This window comes from Cydia amplana, chromosome 15 (genome assembly GCF_948474715.1).
Source record: "Cydia amplana chromosome 15, ilCydAmpl1.1, whole genome shotgun sequence".
Taxonomy (NCBI): domain Eukaryota; kingdom Metazoa; phylum Arthropoda; class Insecta; order Lepidoptera; family Tortricidae; genus Cydia; species Cydia amplana.
The window spans coordinates 9,557,871-9,579,611 of record NC_086083.1 but is presented as its reverse complement, the minus strand read 5'-3'; the positions used below and the strand labels follow the sequence as shown (position 1 = coordinate 9,579,611).

Below are 21,741 nucleotides of genomic sequence, written 5' to 3'. Positions count from 1 at the left end.
TTCAAAATACAGCAGAGGTTTAAAGCGAAGGTTTTTAACCAGTAAGTGACAAATATGGTTCTCACAATAGGCCTCAAAACCATAAATTTTTGCTGAACATACCTATACGGGGGTAAAATTAGTAGCTCTTAAGGTCCTCTGTCATGACCTTCGTTTGGTCCGTACTTACAGCGACTACATATAATTACAATTGTCCGTGTTCTATTTCCTCGACCCAATTAAGAGGAGTGGCTACAACTTAAGATACTTTAAGCTACACATAGCCTTTGCGGCTGAATGTTGAAGTGGCTGGATTACACTGAACCTCCTTAAGGGTCTATTAATAAAGGGAACTGCAGACTACGAGTATTTGTATATTTGGGTTTACTACAAAAAGATTAGGTACATAAAGCTAGTCAATCAAATCTTGTCAGTAAAAAAAGGCGCGAAATTAAAATTTTCTATGGGATGATATCCCTTCACGCCTACATTTTTCAAATTTGCCGCCTTTTTCTACTGACAAGATCTGCTTGACCAAGTATATAATATCCCACCAAAAACATTTTCATGTAAAATGTTGCCAAGACGAAACCATAAGGCTCGCACTGACAAAAAGTTATCAGATCTCTTGTAGAGCCAAGCTTCTAACTCTACAAGCCCTAACTTCACAAACTCTACACTTTAGTCAAAATATGTGGCTTGACCATTTCGCTACTGTCACATGGACGTAAGGTGAAAAATGTATTCACTAGGTATTCATTATTTTTTATAATACAATAGTTCTTGGAGTAACGAAACGGCCAAGCCACATATTTTGACTAAGGTGTAGAGTTTGTGAAGTTAGGGCTTGTAGAGTTAGAAGCTTGGCTCTACAAGAGATCTGATAACTTTTTGTCAGTGCGAGCCTTATGGTTTCGTCTTGGCAACATTTTACATGAAAATGTTTTTGGTGGGATTTCACTTCTTTTTGTAAGTTACTTCCATCCCCTATTTAAAGGGTTGCGCGTTTGATTTAAGGACCTACTATTAAAAATCCTTAAATACGTACCTCGGGGCATCTTTTATACAATCTGCTTTTTACCGATGCCCCATACAAACTTCAACCCTCTTTTTCCCCTAACGCCCTTTTCCACCGCCTTTTCACCCTTACGGGGTGATTTTGGGGTTGAAAACTATTCTATGCCATTCCCCATTACAAAAACTATCTACATACCAAATTTCAACTAAATCGGTTCAGCGGTTATTGATTTCCCATACAAAATTCCACCCCCCTTTTCCCCCCCCTTAGGGGCAAAAAATTTCAAGTTTTTGAATTTTTTTGTTGTTTGTGTACTAATACTATCTTACATACCAAATTTCAGCTTCCTAGGACTTCAGGAAGTACCCTAGAGGTTTTGATGATCAACAGTGAGTGAGTGAGTCAGTGACGAAATCGGGGTTTTTTAGATATGAATAAAATCTTAAGTATAAGAGCTATGCAATTGAAATTTTTTATGTTTTATAAGTCCACTATTGACACCATATCCCGAGAATTTTGTTTATCTGGTAGGTATAATCCAAATCCAAGTTATGAGGGTTCAAAAAAACGACGAAGCACTTCGAGAAAAGGTAGGTAGTGCCCTTGCGCTTCGCTTTACTCGTCTTGGCGGGGGCACTACCGTGCCCCCAGATATCCTCTTTCGCATGGGGGCTATACAGCCACGATTTCAAGTGTCATTACCTACAAGGCTGCATATGAAAAGGTCTATTACTGCTACATACTAACTTGTTGCCTGAATTAAATTTTAAAAATAAATAAATTAAGGAAAATAAATATTGGCTAAGTCTGGTGAGAAAGACGGGAGCCGTTTGCCTAGCAGTGTGTCACTTTTGTCAGTTGCAAGTAGTTTAAATACCTATAAATTTCCCAAAATGTTCAAAACCTTGGCTCAATTATCATACTAGGTACTTACATTATAACACTATACAATATCAAATCAACCGGCTCGGCTTTAGAGTTTACACACAACCCTTGCGATGAATACACATACACAATAACAGAAATTATCACTTCTGGATTCACGTCATGCTCTTCGTAACAAACCGATAATACCGTTGACAAAGATTGTATATTAATATTATAAGGGCAGATTTGCCACATTTAAACAAACACGATTTTTTTTCAACTCATGCAGCGGTGAGACGCGTTAACGGCGTATGTCACAATGTGCTGGTTGAGTATTTTCAAACTGTCAAAGGTTCTTATACAATTTTCGTGACCTCTGGCACCTTTCCACACGCACAACATACTCAATAATGGGTAAATAATGGTGACTTACTTATTTAAATAGTGTTTTATTGCCTATATGGCACAGAATTTAAAAACATATAACGTAAATGGGTGTAACGATGTATGGATACTACGAGTACATTTTGTTTTCTCCTTAAAGTGGAATTTTTATTTTATTTGATACTTAAGCAAAATAGTTTTCTGTGCGCTAATGATCGTGAAGCAAAAATAAAATGTGGTGATCTTAACAAACCACGTTCGTTTAAGTAGTTACCTACATTTACGCGTTCTAAGATCCAATAAAATAATGCCACTTCGGCCTACCTTTTCAATTCAATTCAATTCAACAGTATTTACTCATAGGAGTACGTGGAATGTCTGTCAAGTTAAACCAGTTTGACAGCACTGGCTTCCCTCGAAACCTCTAATTAAATGATAATCTTTTTTACCACGTTGCTTACCGCGCGAATTGTGGCACTGGCCTTCACGCGTGCCAGTTCGGAACGTGTGTTTTTCGTGACGTATCTGCTTGTGTAATCTGTGGAAAGGGTCCGAACCGAGATGAGCTCGTTACACGAGATTTGTTCGGGAATGTAAATAAATAGTGACCCTGTAATATTTGCCAGTCTCTTAACTATGTTTGGGCAAGGCATTGAGCGCCGGGCGAAAAGGTTGGATCAGGTTAAGCTGAATTTAGTTACGAAGTGGGTAAATAACGTTAGGTAACGTTGGCTTTTATAGATAGTATACATATGGATGGTAAATATTTGGGTACTTAAAGCGTATGTGTTGTGGACTTATTTTTCTTGACAGCTTAACGTTCTTTTACCCCTTTAAGAGGCTTAGGCCCTCTCTATCGAAGGTACTCGTCTCTAAACAAATAAAAAAAAATCATTTCTATTTTTTGTTCTCGAAAGGAGTTAGAATATTAGTGAAACAAATGCCTACAATTTGGTAGATAGAAATTTTAGAAAATAAATTAGGGCGCGACTTCCTACGTAATTGTAACATTTTTGACGTAAAATGCTTAAATATAGCAACATTTAGTATGGAAATTTTTTAGTACCATTTTATATAATTTCTACTATTTTATGTCGCACTATAATTCGAAATATTTCATTGTTGACCAACTTAAGTCATGGTATTGTGCTATAAACCAGACATATTTGTTTTTCAATCTATGATCGTCCTTTGAAAGTTGCCCTAACGACCAAATAAAACATAGAATAGGGTCAATTTTATTAATCCTTAGTATATCTGTAGTCATTTCTTTATAAAAGAATACGCAATCAAGTGGAACCCTTGAACGTTCATTGACGTGTTGTTACTTGTTATGAAAACAGTGCGAGGCCTACACAATAGGCCTCGCGAGCCCTACAAAGCGTACTACAAAGAAAGGGTAGAAAGGGGTAGAAAGTGCCGTTATAAAAGAAACTGTCCATGTCCTATTTGTGAAAGGAAATATGAGCGTTTTTGTGCCTACACTATAGTAGGGTAAAAGGTTCTTAACTTGGCTTTGGTTAATATATTTCAGCACGCGATACAAAATTACTAGACTATTAAATATTTATACCTAACTTTGTCGATTTTGGAGACTTTCGACTTTCTTATATGCAGTATATACGTACCAATCTGTTTAACGGCAATTTCATTTAAACTTGTACTTTAAAGCGCGACTTAAGTCGTATTTCAGTAACGTTTAACCGTTACATTCCTGACAAAATATATGGGATTTGACATTGACCGTCAGTTTTGTTACGATTACTAACCGGCCGTTAAGGGTACACAGTTAAGTGAAAATGCCCTTAAATATTATTCGAAGATACTGATACTGATAAAACAACTACTGTGTCTAATAGTGCATTAATTTGTAGATGTATTGATCTATGTGCTCAACACTTAAGGCCCGTTGTTAATGCAGGTTCGAGAATATTGTCTGAAATAACAGATGGCGTAGTAGTGTGTTATTGCAGTGAAAAGTATGCATAGAATATAGAGCGAAAGGAAATCAAGTCATAGCGCTACTGTTAAATCAGCCTAAAATGAATGTTAACTGACGTTAGAAAATGCTCCGCTTACTATCAGATAGGCCGTTAGCTTATTTGCCACTAAAATTTGGTACAAGAAATGGCTTTAAGGTGCTAGTTGTTGCATGTACGCAAGATTCAAAATGTTGCCTATTATTTTAGTATGTATAATTATTTATTTGTAAAAAGGTAAAATAATTGCGAACCCTTTAAAGCGCAACGTTGACGCCGTTGAGGCTCAATAATTGTCCTTTTTGATTAGGATTTGAAAAAAAAAAGAAAAAAAACATTCAAAAGTTAAAAAAAAAACACTAATACCAAAGCAATAAGTCTTGGTAGGAAAAAACATGAGCTGTGGGTCCAAATAGAGATAATTCAATATGTACTAATTTTTTTTCGTCAGTAAAATGTTATCGTTTTAAAATCTTCCACTGATTTCCAAATTTCAGTATTTGGAAAATTGACTCTAGGTATTTGTAGAGAAATAGTATTCAGTAATTAAGCTTACTTATTTGTCTATGCTCTAGATCTAGATAAATATACGCAGTAAGAGTTTATGCCAACGCTTTCCTGACTCAACTTACACGGTGCACCGAGTACAAAAGTGGTTGAGAGTCAGGCAGCTAACCTACTAATTCTCCGTTCAACTCAATTCATGCGTGAAATTCAATATCCCGGTGTGTGGCACACCAAGAAGACAATTCTGTTTTAAGAATTTGATATGGTTCTGATGTTGAACAACAAAACAACTACAATAGACTAGGAATCCTCTAGACGGAGTTTAGAGCAATTATTTCATGAAACCGATGCTGCCAAAAATACTGGGGTGCGGGGGACGAGGTGAGCGAATCCCGTACCGTGATTGGTCCGTTCAAAGACACGGACCAATCACGGCACGGGATTCTGACACTTGACTCGAAGATGGAGTAAAACTACCGTATATTTGTGGCAGAGGGGGTAGCGTTACTATGCTCAGTCTAGAGGATGTCTTGTTTGTGGTGAGCACCAATCAGCGTTAGCGGCTCGTACTGGTCTTTGCTGACGAAATGCACTCTAATGCAATGACGGTCTCCTAGCCTAGTCGGTAGTGGCTGCCTACGAATCAGGAGGACGTGGGTTCGTGGGTTACCAAGAGGTAAGGGCATTTATTTATGTGTTTATCACAAATATTTGCTCCTGAGTCATGGATGTTTGTTTTTTATGAATACAGGGTGGATGAATATAGTTCTTTATATATAACTATATATTATTATATATCGTCATCTAGGATCCATAACACAAGCCTTATTGTGTTTACTGTGAGACTAGCTAGGTCGATCTGTGTAAAATTGTCTTAAATAATTATTGATTTATTATGTGAGTATGCCATTAGAAGTCGCCTCATAAAGTATTTTTCTTGTATTTATAGATGCTTATGAGATGTCTGATGATACGACCCAAGGTCTTATCAAAATTAGATGAAAACCATATCAAGATGAAATGAAACCCATTTCAAATTGTCATAACTGAATCAGCCCCCAACATGCAATATCGGTGAAATAACGCTGGATTTCGTTAGTTGCCGGCACTGTACGTACTGTGCCAATAGTGGCGTTTTGGTCGTGTTGCTATTTTGGTTTATCGTATATTCGCCGCCACTGTACAAAAAATTAAGGCGAAGGCAAAAGTTCAACAAAACAGGGAGGAATCGCTCCCCTGTGCAAATAAGTCGCTTCAAAATTGATAGCAAAACACACGATGCTCCTAAAAGCATTATGTTGGCTCGCAACAAATAATTCCGGAATAGCAGAGAAAGATGCTAAACTCCGAGGTTCTCTCAGAACAACAGCGATAAAGCAAAAGTCGTATGTGTGCGAATTTTATTCACATATACGTCGTTTGGAAGAAAAGATGAAGTATACTGAAGATTTACGTAGATAAGAGCGTCAGAAGTTGGGACAGAAAGCGAACGGAGAGCGTGTTCGAAAGATGCTCGAAGATTTTTTTTTAATTGTGAGTTCTTGGGCCCGTTTCTCAGAAGCTTGTAACTTGTAATACAAGTGGAAGCCCTTTCTAACAATAGCTGTCAAAAAGTGACATCCGCTTGTATTACAAATTACAAGCTTTTGAGAAACGGGCCCCTGGAGGTGAGAGACCATCTGGTATTGGTTCGTGCGCTCTTGGTGATTTTTTTCCGTTCAAATGAGGATGTTGGCGGTAACTTCGAAAAATCGAAAAACTTTGTCCGCCTCTCTGCCGCTCGAATGCAATGAGCGATAGAGAGACAGATACTTAACGATTTTAAATTTTTATTACTTTGTAGGTGCGTATTTGATGAAAATTTCAAAAATCATGCAAGGTTTCGCGTCTGCTTGGCCCGTGTAAAATTACAGTCAATTAATTACCCCCTCCTATCCCTCATGTTTTATCATTAACTTATGATTCTATGTAATTAATAAATTATAAGCTATTTGCATTTCACAATTTAAATGGATTTTAAATTCATAGGATATAATATTCAGTTACCTACCTAATACATAACTAAGTATACGAGTAAGTGTAACTACTTTAATCAACAGAATTACTAAAGACAAGGTAGTTGCGGAATGCTCATATATCAATACCTACTGATATTACTGAGCTATGTTATATTCAATAACGAAAATTGGAACATAATCACACATGACTAAAAGCAAATTCCTCTAAGCAATTGGTAATTTATCAAAGTGGTTTGAAACCGCCAAATTTTGCATTAATTACCTAAACATGCAATATTAGTTAGTTACCAACTGGCAAAATCTCTAATGAGACTTTGATCAGTGAATTATGATTTAAGCAGAAAACTAACCTACAGATACAGATTCTACAGTTAGGTATTGGCAGCATAAGGAAGGTTGGCTAGGCTTTCAATGATGGCATAGACTAAAAATTTTTTGGGACCTGCCTAAGCTGAAACGGAGACGTTCGCTAACGCTCTTTAATAATATTTTGTTCATAATGTTCTATACGGAAGGTTAAAGGGTCACTAAAATCCATACTAATATTATAAATGCGAAAGTGTGTCTGGGCCCGATTCGGATTTTGTAATAGACATCTATTAGATATCTTTTAGACATCGCCAAGGTACGATAACGATATGTTTAAAATCTAACCTGTCAAATTTGACATTTCCGCGATTCTGGAGATACTCTTGAACGATTTCCAAAAGATATTACTGAGAGATCTAATTCACATCTAATAGATATCTAACACGATCTATCGTAAAAGTGACATTGGATGCCGGAATTGCGCTGCAAAAGAGAACTAGTTGAAATCTAAACTATAACGTATCTAGAATGGATCTAGTACGTGTCGTCTCTTGTGAATATCTTGAAGTTCGAATACGGCTGTCTGTCTGTCTGTTACCTCTTCACGCTTAAACCGCTTTGTTATCAAGATATTTTGAGTTCCGGGGAACGACATAGGATACTTTTTATCTCAGAACTCACCCCTTAAGGGGGTGAAAAGGGGGGTGGAAGTTTGTATGGGGAATCGTTAAAAAGCAGATTGGGTAAAAATAAGCTACCCAAATTACTAACTCCACGCAGACGAAGTCGTGGGCTAAAAAATAAAGCATACGGCAAGTATGGTTGTTTAAAATTATGATCGTTAATTACCTCTACTAACATTATACATATTATATTCTCTTACAAAGTGCTGCAATTAACACCTTCTTAGAAGGCTCATTGTAACCGAACTAAAGTTAGTTCATAAAGCTAACGTTACTAGTTACAAAGTGTTTGTGCTAAACGGGCCCGAACTCGCTATTCAACTATAACTTAAACTCCTATGTAAGTACTTTCCACGCTCGATGGAACTCGTAAGCAAAAGCCAACTTTCTGCGGCATAACTTGACTATGTGCTAGCATATACGTAAGAGAAAACACCTTCGCAGACTAATTTGTTATAGTAGTTTATGTGACTGCTACATAATTAACCGTGTTAAATTACGAGTGTGGGTTTAAGGAACGAACGAAGTGAGTTTCTCACAAGGACCACATGAGTGTTTTAATGTCTAATTATGTACAGTTACATTACATGCAAAATAGTAATCATTTGTACGTTACAGCTTCTTTTTTACCAAGCGTTAAGGATTAAACATTTTTCGTCCCTCACAAGTCTGAAGACTTGTCGGTACATGATCATTTGACGGAAGAATAGCAGAAAACATATCGTCAGATGACAAGCAAAACTCACTAAGTACCACCACAAGTTCATAGCCATAGTGAACCATATTATTACGAAAATAAGGTTGATTTTTGTTTAAATATTTTATACCTAATTAGTGACTTTTGCTTGTCACCTGACGATATGTGACTATAGGTACTGTTTTCAATTTTTAATTACTGTTTTCTTCCACAGGGCTTAGAAATAAAGGGTCAGATGGTGTTTTGCCCGGAATCCGACTCGCTCTTGTTCGTCGGCTCCCCCTTCCTAGATGGCCTGGAAGGCCTCACTGGGCGTGGTCTTTTCATTTCTGACATTCCTCTGCATGATGCCACGAGGGACGTGATCCTGGTTGGAGAACAGGCTAGAGCTCAGGTATCTATTGAACAAATTTGTAGGGAACAGTGTAAGAGATTATGTTATTGAGTCCCAAAAATAGTTCTTTTATTTTAAGTTTTTCAGCTCCGCTTTAAAGTCGAATACTGTTCGAAAAAGTTGACTTGGTGTCTTCCTAAAAATACCGAGGTTATACTTGACACGTTCACTATCCCGTACCCCACATATGGGTCACGGCAAGCCTCTATTAAAAGGCCGTAAGGTTGACAGTTAACAGTTGGGGCAGTGAACGTGTTAAAATTATACCTACCTAATAATTCCGATGATCCCAATCCTCAATCAGAGATATTTTATATCATTCAAAGGAGACTATGTATTTGAGTGAGTTTAGAGATATAATTAATTAGTGACTCAAACAAATAATTATCATTAAAATGATCAATGAATTGGTGCAAGTTGTAAATATTAAGATAGATAAATGCATTGCTCAACAAGACGTGAAAAAGCAGACTGCTCGTTCAGAAGTTTTTAATGGCTGATGGGCGAGAGGGACTCAGGGAGAAATTATCAGTTTTAACGATGTACAATTTGAAAAATGCAAAACTGTAAGTGTTTTGCTTCTTGAAGAAAGTATATACTTAGCCGGTATTCTGTGATAGGTAGGTATAGTTGAAGTTTAATAATTGCAATGTGTCGGACAGACTAAAACTATAATTGTTTGATTGCGCCCCGGTTTTTTCCAAAAATGTTTAACATTTACAAAATAAAATACATCTTATACCATGTTTTGAAATCTTAGGTATTGAAGTTAAATGACACACCTGTTAGATAAATACACAGCGTAGGTATCTAAAATTGATTACTTTGACTCAAAATATATTTATTAGACAGGTATTTTATCAACAATGACGTCAATGACTAATGTCCACGCGGCGGGAGCACGAAAGGATATAAGATTATTTTTTGCTTTATTTCAAAACCTTTCCTTTCCGACATCAGGCTTATAACTACCACACAATCACTAAACTTTTAAAAAATTGAGCGAATTTCAGTTAATCGGATTTATACCTCTATCCGGAGCGTCCGCTCCAGTGAATACCGGTTAAACCCGCTCTTGGCCAGTAAAGTTTGTCAAAGCTTTTTTTAGAATCCACTTGTTGATCTGTTCCGGAACTTCCGGAGGACGTTTGATGCTCATGCCATGCCGAAACTTTTTGGCACGATTGATTCAAATTATTGAATTAAAAAATATGGTTGTCTGTAAAGTCGGTTTACGGACGATAATTTTGCGTGATGACGTCATAAGAAAACATTGATGAAAAATTGCATACTTTTATATGTTACCATGGAGATCTGTCCACAACGTTACCATTGAGATCTGTCCACAACGTGACACTTTTTCGTGCATGCTACCGTGTTCATCGATTTATAAGACGTTATCACGTCTAAAGAAATTGGTGAAATGTTATACTTATTTCATCCTAATGAGAAATTTGTTACAGGATGGTCTTCGAAGAAGAATGGACAAGTTAAAGAACAGAATAGAAGAAGCAAGTAAAGCTGTAGACAAGGAGAGAGAGAAGAACGTCAGTCTTCTGCATTTGATATTTCCACCTCACATTGCAAAAAGACTATGGTTAGGTAAGTATCAAAAACACACTCATAGACACCAACACAAGCATTTTATTTAAACAAATATTTCATCTTTTTCGATTTTTTATTGGTTACATTATATTTACATAATTATGCCTTTTAAACAAGCATAATAATTAAGCAACCTAATTAGGCAACCAGAATAAATGAAATGAAATAAATTATAAAGAAGTGCCAGTAATATGAACATTTTAAACTTAAAATATTCACCATTGATTTTTAAAATTTAATACATGGTTTGGTATCCAAGCTAGAGAACTTTTTCTCCCTAAAATTGTCCGCCTGGGCCGATTTTTATTTTGTATTGTAGTTTTTTTCTTTTTGTCAGATTTGGAAAAAAAATATCTGTTCGTCAAATTTTATCGAAATCTTCCCTATCCCGAAAAGTTTCCTATTCTGCTTATAATATAAGCGCGATTTCACCGTATGGTATCTTCCTTGAGTTACGAAAATGTATGCAATTTTGGTCCCTCATCGGAAAATTACCTAAATGTCCCTATTACACTTTTGTGTTCCAAATTGGGATTTCGCGATTATGCCGCCGCAAAATGTGACCACGGAAAATCGACAGCTTGATAAAAATCTGGCCGTCTATGTCGTATGGCTGACACTTTAGAAGTTTTATGGCCGCCTATGTCGTATGGCTGAGAGTTTCCAAGTTTTACTTTCAAAACAATTACTTACTCAGAAAAATTAAGTTATTGGCATAATTTTATTTCTCAGATTAAAAGTATTGTGGTTAGTTAAAAGTCACACACATCAACAGTCACTATGTTTACGCTTATTCATGCCTTAGTTTTGTCATACCGAGCACAATAGATTTGTATTAGGAAATGTTGATTTAGAGAAACACGACGCCTCCCTCCGTTAATGTGTTTTCAAGAGTGACATGCTCCTTGTGTATGTCTTCGGCAAGCCTATTGACTTATTATTTCGAGTGAGACGCCAGTCAACTCCAGTAATGTCAGCGATCTAATTTCCTCGAACACAAAAGGGTCCTGTATATTCCTTCATAAGGAGGTACAGTCGAGTTCACAAACATATTTATATACAAGCTGGCCGCCAACGCGCTGCCACCCCGTTGCTAGGCGCCGACGCTCGATTTCATTCCGGACCCAGTACAAGCCAACATTCCAAAAATATGTGACGTCATCTATGAAAAGCGAACTTATCGTCGATGGTGCTTACGCCATTATTAACGATGCTCCGATATAAATACAATGCCGCGCGACTGTGTGCGGCGTAAGCGCCATCGACAATAAGGTCCCTTTTCATTTAGAATACCACATATATGTAATATATTGCTTAAATGCCTCTAAACAGTGACAATAGACTCGTGTAAATATATTTAAATATGGCAGATATTTTATAAATTAATCTAATAAGTTGTTTAGTTATGAATTTTAGTACTTTATAAGATAACTAGCGACCCCCTCCGGCTTTGCACTGGTTAACAAAATATAGGTACATAAACTTTCTTCTTGAATCACTCTATCTATTAAAAAAAAACGCATCAAAATCCGTTGCGTAGTTTTAAAGATCTAAGCATACATAGGGACAGACAGCGGGAAGCGACTTTGTTTTTTTACTATGTAGATAATGGTTTAAGTACCTATCTAATATAAGTAGTGTTGCGAACACACGTACTCATAATTATAATATCATAGTTAAGAATAATGTAAGTAGTAGATACACTGGTTTACTCGAGGCAAAAGTTTGGTATGCGGCGGGTATAATCTCAGGTGTGGTGTAAAGTTCAGATTGTATCATAAAAGTGACAGCCGCAGGCGCGACCGTGGGTAGATAACTCAGTTGACGCCCTTTTATGAAGGCTCGCTAATTAATTAAAATAATGTTATACGGTATAACATATAAGCTTCCCTGTTTTAGAGGCGTTAGGTGTGTTTTAGAACTTTCTTGTTATTCATGTCAATATTCATATAGACTTTTAAGAGCGAATAAAAAGCCTTTGATACTAAGATATTTTGAGTGCAAAATTAAATTATTTAGTTCACGTTGAAAACGTGCACTCTGACCAATTATACCGTGTCGCTGAGTTATTATGTTCATTAGGTTGTCTTTTATGTCAAAAAAGATACAGTCATTGAGACAAAATAGTTTAACAATTTTGTTTTGCAACATTGTGAATGCTGTGATGCATTAGTTAGAGAGTTGTCAGATTTAACTGGTAGGTTTTAGGCGGAACACAAAGCAACTAGAACCGATTTTTGCTGGGTGAGATAGGTTTTCGACCTTATACTGAATCCACAGGAGTGGAATGCCACAAAAAAAAAGAAAAAAAAGGAAAAATCATTAAAACATAAGAAAAAGAAGTAAAAAGGTGGGCCGTAAAAGTTACGTTCGCAAGAAACGTTCGTAACTACTTAACACAATTTTTTTTATCAAAGAACACTACTTGTCGCGCCACTATCACTTGTAATCAAAACTAGATTTCACCAAGGAATTTTGCGAAGACTAGTGTTCACTGGGGCCTTACGAAAAACTAGTTTTAACTAAGGAAAACGCGTTTTCACTAAAAACCAGTTTTTACGGTAACATATAGGTATATCAGTCAACATGCCTATACTTATACAATTTAATTGTTATGTTACTTATGGGAGTAAGTGGCGAGGTCCAAGTTTCGTGTAAACTGGCCCAATACCGCAGCAACACGTGCATCCCTTGGCACCAATTTAGGCTACTTCCCGGCTCAATTTAATAACGCTAACTAATATAAATTGGTTCCGTAAGTTTGCTCGTGTTTATAGGCATCCCTGCGGTATAACACTAAAACGTTCATCTTGTAGATCTGTCGGTATTTATTTGCATATTTGATGAAAGAGGTAATTGGTGTTTTGAAACAATGTTCAAAACAAAATAATTGTATCTGTCATTTGTAATTTTTTGACGTAAAATATTAAGGAATAAAAATCTATTGATCAAGATTTTCTCAAGGAGAAGTCTCAAGGTTCTCTGACAGTGAAAAAATACGTAACCGAGAAACAACACACCGAAAAACGTTGCCTAAAAATATTTTCAGCAAAAAACATCTCATGAGTCATGAATTTCTTATTTGCACTAACGTTGTTTGTTATCTAAAAGAGCGATAGGCAAACGTTACTCCCAGCTGGGAGCTAAACTTCTGTATAATAAATGTTATGACACGTTTCGTGTTAATGACAGAAAAGCTGTATTGCTGCATCAATTAATAAAGTTTGGTTTATAGACCCTTAACCTTACTTACCGTTAATCCCACTACGTGATTCGGAACTACTTAACATGTTATCCGACATCGAAGAACAGAGTTTGAAGCTGTTTAGTTAAGCTTTGAATGGGTTTCGTTTTTGGAGTAGGTACCTACCTTTTAGTCGTGTTCACATTTCGATTCGTGTTTGTGTTCGTGGTTTTACGTTTCGTTATCAAGTAGGCCGGGCGACGCCGGGCCGCAGCGCGCTTTAATAGATTCCAAAGGAAATTAAACCGTACGAGTATATACCTAGTACCTATATGAGTAGTATAGGTACTTACAATAATTACCAAACTATTGTACCCGATCAACTTGTCGCGGACGCGTAGGTATTCGGCTGTCTTTGGGTTTTTGGTTTACGCCCGCCCGAAAATTTAATGTACACCTACTTAGGTAGTATTTAGCTGACTATAAACATCCGGATACATCTTATACCTTTACGAGCAATTCTTGTATAAATATATATATTTATTTATTTATTTATATATATTTCGGGAACGGCTCTAACGATTTCGATTAAATTAGCTGCGCTCCATTTTTCGTATTTTAATGACATTATTATATTTTTTTCCCTAGGCGAACAGATCGAAGCCAAGAGCCACGATGACGTAACGATGCTGTTCAGCGACATCGTCGGCTTCACCTCGATCTGCGCCACGGCCACGCCGATGATGGTCATCGATATGCTGGAGGACCTGTACACCGTGTTTGACGTCTTCTGTGAGGAGCTGGACGTTTACAAGGTCATTTTTAAATATTAACTTCTGCAAATAATCATAATCATTTATATGCACATAAAAAGGGTTTTATATACTTAGGTGTTATAAAAGTTACATTCCTAATAAATTTTATAATGACTATTTTATCTACACTCCTATCATAATGTATTATGCGTTCAGAAAACGCAAATCACGCCAGCATAAATATAAACTGTTTTGTTACATTTTTTTATCTGTGAAAATGTTATTTTTGCGAAATAATAAAATTACACATTTAAATTTCGAATTTCTGGTAGATATCAGTAACATGCGGTTCCTGAACATATTATGGAAAGCTTATTAATATGTGTAGATAAAGCAGTGAAATGTAACTAAGTGTACTTAATTAAGCGTTATGTTGCAGTCTCATAAACTGCTATTATACAATAACTAGCACCAGATGCTCCTGGAGATGAATCTGTTTTGTCGGAAATACTTACGAAAGCAAGATGCTGTTAGGCAGTATGACGTGGGTTAGAAAGCGTTGGAGTATGTGATTTGTAAATAATTGATTGCCAAAACTCAGTCTTTTGGAAAAGGTGTTTGAGCAATCTTCGCTCAGCTATAAGTTAAGTGCGATATCACAATAAACGCTCAAGCATGATAATTGTTCTAGTTGTTCTACTGATAATGTTTGTAAACAAAACGACTATGGTGAATCGTGTCATGTCATGCGTCTCTTCTTACTTACGTAGGAAAGAGAGTGTCTTTTTAGAAAGTGACGGTCACGATGATAGAAGATAAAACTAAAAGTATGACTTTCGGGCCCCCTCGAGTGAGCGCACATGCTGGCTGTTTCTATACACGACGGTCAATTTTCCACAAATATACGATAAAAGCCTTATTGAAAACTGCTGTTTCGAAACTTTGATAAACTACGTCCATAAATAAATCCAATCTTAGCGTTTGAATTGATGGATACATTGGTGACAGCTATTAACCGGAAAACATTTTTGGATTTCAACAAAAATAACACAATAATATCCTCAGGTGTACCGTTTTGTGTCTTCCGCAATACAAAGAATAGCGGCACCTCTTCTAAAATAAGAACATGGCGCTTTACAAAAGACTTTATTTTTATTTCTTAACTTAACCGAAGTTCTCTCGCGTGTTCTTGACTTCTGTACTTCATGTCCGTACGCCCCGAACAAGCGGAGCTAAGACAAGTAAGATATTTCAGCCGGCTTTGGCATGTTTCGACGAGGCGGAAAATTGCTTGGATATGCACTCCACGCTTCGTCGAGTTCCGCAGTGCTAAGGCTGGCTTTTATCGCACAATGTTATAGAGGGCTATATAGATAAACATAGGTTTTCAATACTCAATAGGGATGATGACACATGTTGAATTTTATAACAAAATCTAGTAAAATAGATAGCAAACGAGTAATTTATCACAATAATGTGGATATTAAAATAAAATATTGAAAACTTACAAAAATACAGGGCCTGAAAGTTACAAAATTTAAGTTTTTTTAACTTCCAAAAACGATAAAAGTAAGGGTACCATTCGATTTCTTACATTTCATCCAAAAAAATATTGTATAGCAACTATATACATAAACGCATTATTTCACCGACAAAAACGCAATTTTCTTGTTTTGTCCATTAGTACAAGATGGGCTCTCACTCAGAGACCTTGACGTCACGTTCACTTATCGTTTTGTTTAGGGCGTTTCGCGAGCGAAGTGCGACTGTCGCCCTTTGACTACAATGTCTGACTTTTGTGTTACTTGAATGCAATGGGTCCCATATTGACATTTGATCCTAAAAACAAACCCGATCGATTGATACCATAAATGAAAATTAGTCATGTAGCCTATTGTCCATTGAACAAGTCTCAGAAAACTACTGTACTAAAACTGTCACTATACAATACTATAGATGACAAGTTCTAACTAGTTTAAACTACCGTCTCTTTCGTATAGTGAAAGTGAAAACTAACATGTAGGAGCCGTTTTTTATTTTAAGTCGTGTTGCGACGTCGCGGCACTTCACCCGACGTTGCTGGCGACACATGTCGTGAGACAATTGTTCCTAGTCTATCTGTAGCTTCAAGGTCATATCATAACAAGATCAAAACTTTAACAAATTATAAAGTGTGAATGGTGTCCCTTTGTTTCCCATAAAGTTTTAAGTCATTATGTATTGTTTGTCATATTATCATTAGTCATAAAATTGAAACCCTTAACTTTTCAGGATTTTCGTCGGGCTATCCTATAGATGGGTTAGGTTAGGTTTGTTTTATGGCAATCCTGAAAAGTGACGTGTTTCTGAACCAAATAAATTATGACTAACGAAAATGCGGGCAAGCAATACATTATGACTTAAAACTATTTTGGAAACAATAGAGACCCAGTGTGAATACCAGGAACGGTACCTACTTACCTAACCGAAGTAGATAGTTTTGGCGCCCGCGTTTGACTCGCATGGGCTAGTCTACAAAAGGTACAAGAACAGATACACTTTATTTTGTTGAACGTTTGTCCTCACAATTGGTAGAAGTTCTCAACTTTTGGTATGCTTAGGTGCAGATCTGCTCCATATCCTATTCAACTTAAACATGTATTTATTATGATTGATATATAAATGGCAATATTTTGACAGGAGCATACGAAAGGTTAAACCTCTTTGGGTTTTTTTTGTCCAGGTGGAGACGATAGGCGACGCGTACTGCGTGGCGAGCGGTCTGCACAAGAAGATCGACACGCACGCGCCGCAAATTGCGTGGATGGCCATGCGCATGGTGGAGACGTGCGCGCAGCACTTCACGCACGAAGGGCATCCTATTAAGGTTTGCGAGAATTATTACTCATGCTGTTTCATTCCTTTATTTTGAAAGTAGCTTCTGATTAACAATCACCAATGCCATACGTTTGATCTTAGAATAATGCGATAGCATATAACAATTCGAGACATGTGGGTTAAGGATGACTCACGTTAGACCGGGCCAGAGCTTCCGGCGCTTACTTTTCTATGACAGATGACATTTCTATGATTGACCACGTGACGCTTTCCATAGAAAACGAAGCTCCCGAAGCTCCGGCTCGGACACGGCCCGGTCTAACGTGAGTCATCCTTTGCGGCGAGATAATTAAAATAAGAAAGCAAATTGAAGAGATTTTTTTGCTTTTAATTAAGTAAAAAAAAACGGTATAACATATTTCTTCGATTAATTTTTAAATATTATTATCATTGATCATACATACATGATACTATTTTATACGCGAGATGTACTTATCAGTCGGATTTTTTAATGTGTTTTGACGTTTAACTTTATTTTTGTCAATAGATGCGCATAGGCCTCCACACCGGGACTGTATTAGCCGGCGTGGTGGGACGCACTATGCTCAAATACTGCCTCTTCGGACACAACGTCACCCTGGCCAATAAGTTCGAGTCCGGCTCCGAACCTTTGAAGATTAACGTCAGTCCGACCACTCACAAGTAAGTATATAGGCTAGACTGACTTTAGTATTCCATAATAAGTTGTGGCTTCCGTTGTGCGTACCTGGAGCCCGTTTCTCAAAAGCTTGTAACTTGTAATACAAGCGGATGTCACTTTTTGACAGCTTTTGTTGGACTTCCACTTGTACCTATTACAAGTAACAAGCTTTTAAGAAACGGGCCCCTGGAGGCAATGAACTTAACTCTATGACAATACTGAGATAGATTGGAACTTGTGAGGCCGTATCGCGATTCACCAGTTTTAATATTTCTACAACGCAACCGCATTTCGAATAGAAAATGTTTTGTAAAATAGATAACAACCCTGTTATTCTAAGCACCCACGATGTTTAGGCGAACCAGTGTAACTTCGAGTTATATATTTGCTGATTGATTTTAGTTCATAAAAAGACGTGAAATTGAAAGTGCTTTTTGTCTCGATTACAACTTTACGAGCGGAATGCACGCGCAAATGATAAATGAATAGGATCTATATCTAAATCCCTAAAGTCTATTCTCCTATCGATGCATTCCCTAATATTTCAAACCAGTTAGGGCAAGTGACTTTAGGACAAACGTTGTTAGGGATTCAGAATGACACCAAAATGAATAACATCATACAGATATCAAGACGTACGTTCCAAGCTTCCAAGTGTCCTTTGGGTCAGTGTCAGTACCTACATATAATTATATCACTCTATTTTTCTGTTCACAATCACGTTTAACTATCAAAAATGTAAAATTATAAAAAAAACAGAATGAGTAACAACAAAAACATGGCGCTAGTGCAGGGTGGAGGTATGAGGTATGGCTGTACCGTCATCGTCATTGAGACCGAAGAAAGTCTGTCTCTTTTTCTTGTGTTTGATAAGTGATTACCTGTTTTTACAAGCTTTTTATTAACTTGCAATGTACGTAAATATGTAACTATGTACGGGTCAAATCTTACAAGTTAAATTTGACCCACTTCCGGACTTCCAATGAAGCTCAAAATTTGCACACATAAGTATGTAAGTCGGGTGACAATGCAATATTATGGTACCATCGAGTTGATCTGATGATGGAGACAGGAGGTGGCCATAGGAACTCTGCGATGAAACAACGAATCGTAATTGTGTTTGGCGTTTTTAGAATTCTTTCGATGAGTACCTATTAGTTGCCTGTGAAAAGAAAAATACACTCAGCGATTAAAGCTTTTACCAAAAATTTAATTTTTGCCAAAAACTTATTTATGGTACCATCTGCACATTAAATACTTAAATACTCTATCCAGTTATCACGATGTTTGAGGCAAACATTCTATAGGCAACGAGATGAACATCCCAGTCCGACACGAGAGAAGCCCACCGCAAATACTCAGAGTGCACTCTGGATCCCTCAAACAGAGTGTCTCTTGATTCTGATGGTTTAATTTAATTGCTCTCGCCGTTTGGATATATGTCCGTGTGCGGGACGGGGTGTATTTAACCCTTTACAGGGCTCTCTTAGAGATTATACGGCAAAAAATGACCATCCTGGGTATAACATTACATTTTTGGTCATCATACAGATTTTTAGGACTTTAAAGAGGCGATGAGGCTTGAATCGTGTATTGTTTTATAATCTAGGCCGTTAAAAGGTTAAGGTAGGAAATAAAGGGGTAGTAGTAGTAGTAAAACACTTTTTTGTACATAAACATAAAACAAGAAAAAAACACACATCATTAAGTACAACGGCGAACATATCCCTTTCAAGGATATATTCCAGTTATTAACCTTTGAGCAATTGTGTATAGTAAATAAGTAAAAAAAAGTTGTAGACTAAAACTAAAAACTGGGTAAACGTTTATTTTTCATATAAAACCCCAAAGCCTGAGACACCGTTTGATATGAACGATTAGAATTAAAACATACCTATCCACATGACACAAATTCCCAACACAACGCTTCCAAAGCAATAATACTAGACGATCCACGACAACAAAGAGAACCCACGCATTTAACTAAATTGCGTATCACTGCCGAACAAAAAGTTCAATCTAAGTTCAACATACCTGGCTTCGTTATTAGTTCCTACTCACCAAACATTCTGCCTCGACTGTGATCATCCCTAGTATAAGTAGACCTCGAGATTCGTGACAACTTAAGGTAATCGAAGATAATGCCTACTGGATCACTTGAGGCGATACGATCAAAGCAATGTATAGCCCAGATACCATTACAATCGCATACAGAGCTCAAGCGATTCCGACACTATAAAAATTACAACCACTATAAGTGTAGGTACTCTCTGATTGTGTATGTACTTACGAAACTCAAGTTCACAGTTACTCTGGTTTGCCTAAGCATTCGGTTAGGAATATAGAAGCAGTTGAAAGCGAAACGATAAACCATAAGGGCGAATCAATTCCAAGGAAACTTTTCGCAGGTGGCTGATAAAATTTCCGGGCTTCGAGATGGAGCCCCGGGAGCGCTCGTGTCTCCCCAATTCTTTCCCCAAGGACATACCGGGAACGTGTCATTTTCTACACAAGTACAACCACCCTGGAACAGACCCGTCCGCGCCGCAGGTAACTTGCTTTTTCGCTTTTAGATTGCCTTTTTGTATTTTCTTGCTACATGTTTGTTAAGATACTCTTGTTCCGGCAATATGTTTGTTAAGATGTTGAACTTTGTGTCAATTTAAGCAATAAAGAGCTAGGTTTTACAAAAGTGTTTACAAAAGTGTAATCTTTTATCGTACCTATGTATGAGATGATTGTACTAAGAAATTACTTAGTAAAGAAAGCGATGTCTAAATCGCTTTTTGCTAAGTGAGAAGGCAATTTAGTGTACTTTCATAAGATTAATTTAATAATTGCTGTGGAAAATTCTGACCACAAAATTACCCAATTTTGGCTTTGATCTCAAATTAAGTTATAAATTAAGCTTGGTCAATTAGGTTTTACCCCAAAAGCTTCCATTTAAAATGGATGTTCAAAATTATTGATGAATAATAATTGTACATAAATACAATTGAGCGTTTATTAACCATTTACGAAATTCAGTTACGTACAAAACTTTGTTAAGTTACCCTGCGTGAATTGTACATTTGATACATTTGATATATTTTAACTTTTTATCGGCTAATTTTCGCCGCTAAAATATTTAATCTGTGGCTTAACAAAGTTGATGTCAAACTTTGAGACCGCCATTTAAATTGTCCAAGTTTTCCTTACCCATTGTTCTGTTAATGTCCCGAACCTAAATCACCTCAGAAATTCTCCCAAAAACCTCGGGTCGTTCCCAAGAGCTGCTAAGTTCCAATCATTCTTTGTAACTTTGTAAGTTGAGTAATTTGTTTTCTTTGACAGGTCAAACATATAGAAGATGCGTTGAAAGATTTCGGGATTGGGCAAGAGAAGACAGACGTCACTGAAGAGCCTACTTAGTCGAGGTAAACTGATTTAACACAAGCATAGGATTTAGGAGTCAAAGTGTTTTGCTGTACCTTCACGTTCATTCTTATGAAAAAACACGCGGATTCAGTGTATATTGTTAGCCAGACAAATAAGTATTCAATTATGATAATTGTGGTTTAACAATCTAGATATACGAAAAACATAAAGAACTGTTAAAATCCAGCGTACATTTTTAAAACATCGCAAACAGCCAGAAACAAATCAAATCTAGATTATTTATATAGTATGTTTGGAACTTCGTTGCCTGTAAATAAAATAACTGTATAATAAAGAGGAACAAGCGCGAAATTGTTACTGACATTGGCTAAATGTTTTCAAGCTAAATTTATGCAATAGGTCTCTAAAGAATATATAATTTCAGTATTCAGGGAACCTATATCAAAAGAAATTTGCATGAGAAGGCG

General features: G+C 36.8%; 1 protein-coding gene across 1 annotated transcript in view; it reads left to right on the top strand.

The window, feature by feature from the left end:
• LOC134654561 (head-specific guanylate cyclase) overlaps positions 1-21,431 on the top strand; it is a 78,942-nt gene extending 57,511 nt beyond the window's left edge. The window contains exons 8-14 of the mRNA XM_063510022.1: positions 8,656-8,835; positions 10,299-10,437; positions 14,273-14,439; positions 17,102-17,245; positions 17,744-17,898; positions 20,305-20,446; positions 21,230-21,431. Of these exons, the coding sequence (XP_063366092.1) occupies positions 8,656-8,835; positions 10,299-10,437; positions 14,273-14,439; positions 17,102-17,245; positions 17,744-17,898; positions 20,305-20,446; positions 21,230-21,307 (1,005 nt within the window). The 3' untranslated portion in view covers positions 21,308-21,431. The remainder of the gene's footprint in view (positions 1-8,655; positions 8,836-10,298; positions 10,438-14,272; positions 14,440-17,101; positions 17,246-17,743; positions 17,899-20,304; positions 20,447-21,229) is intronic.
• The last annotated feature ends 310 nt before the right edge of the window (positions 21,432-21,741 follow it).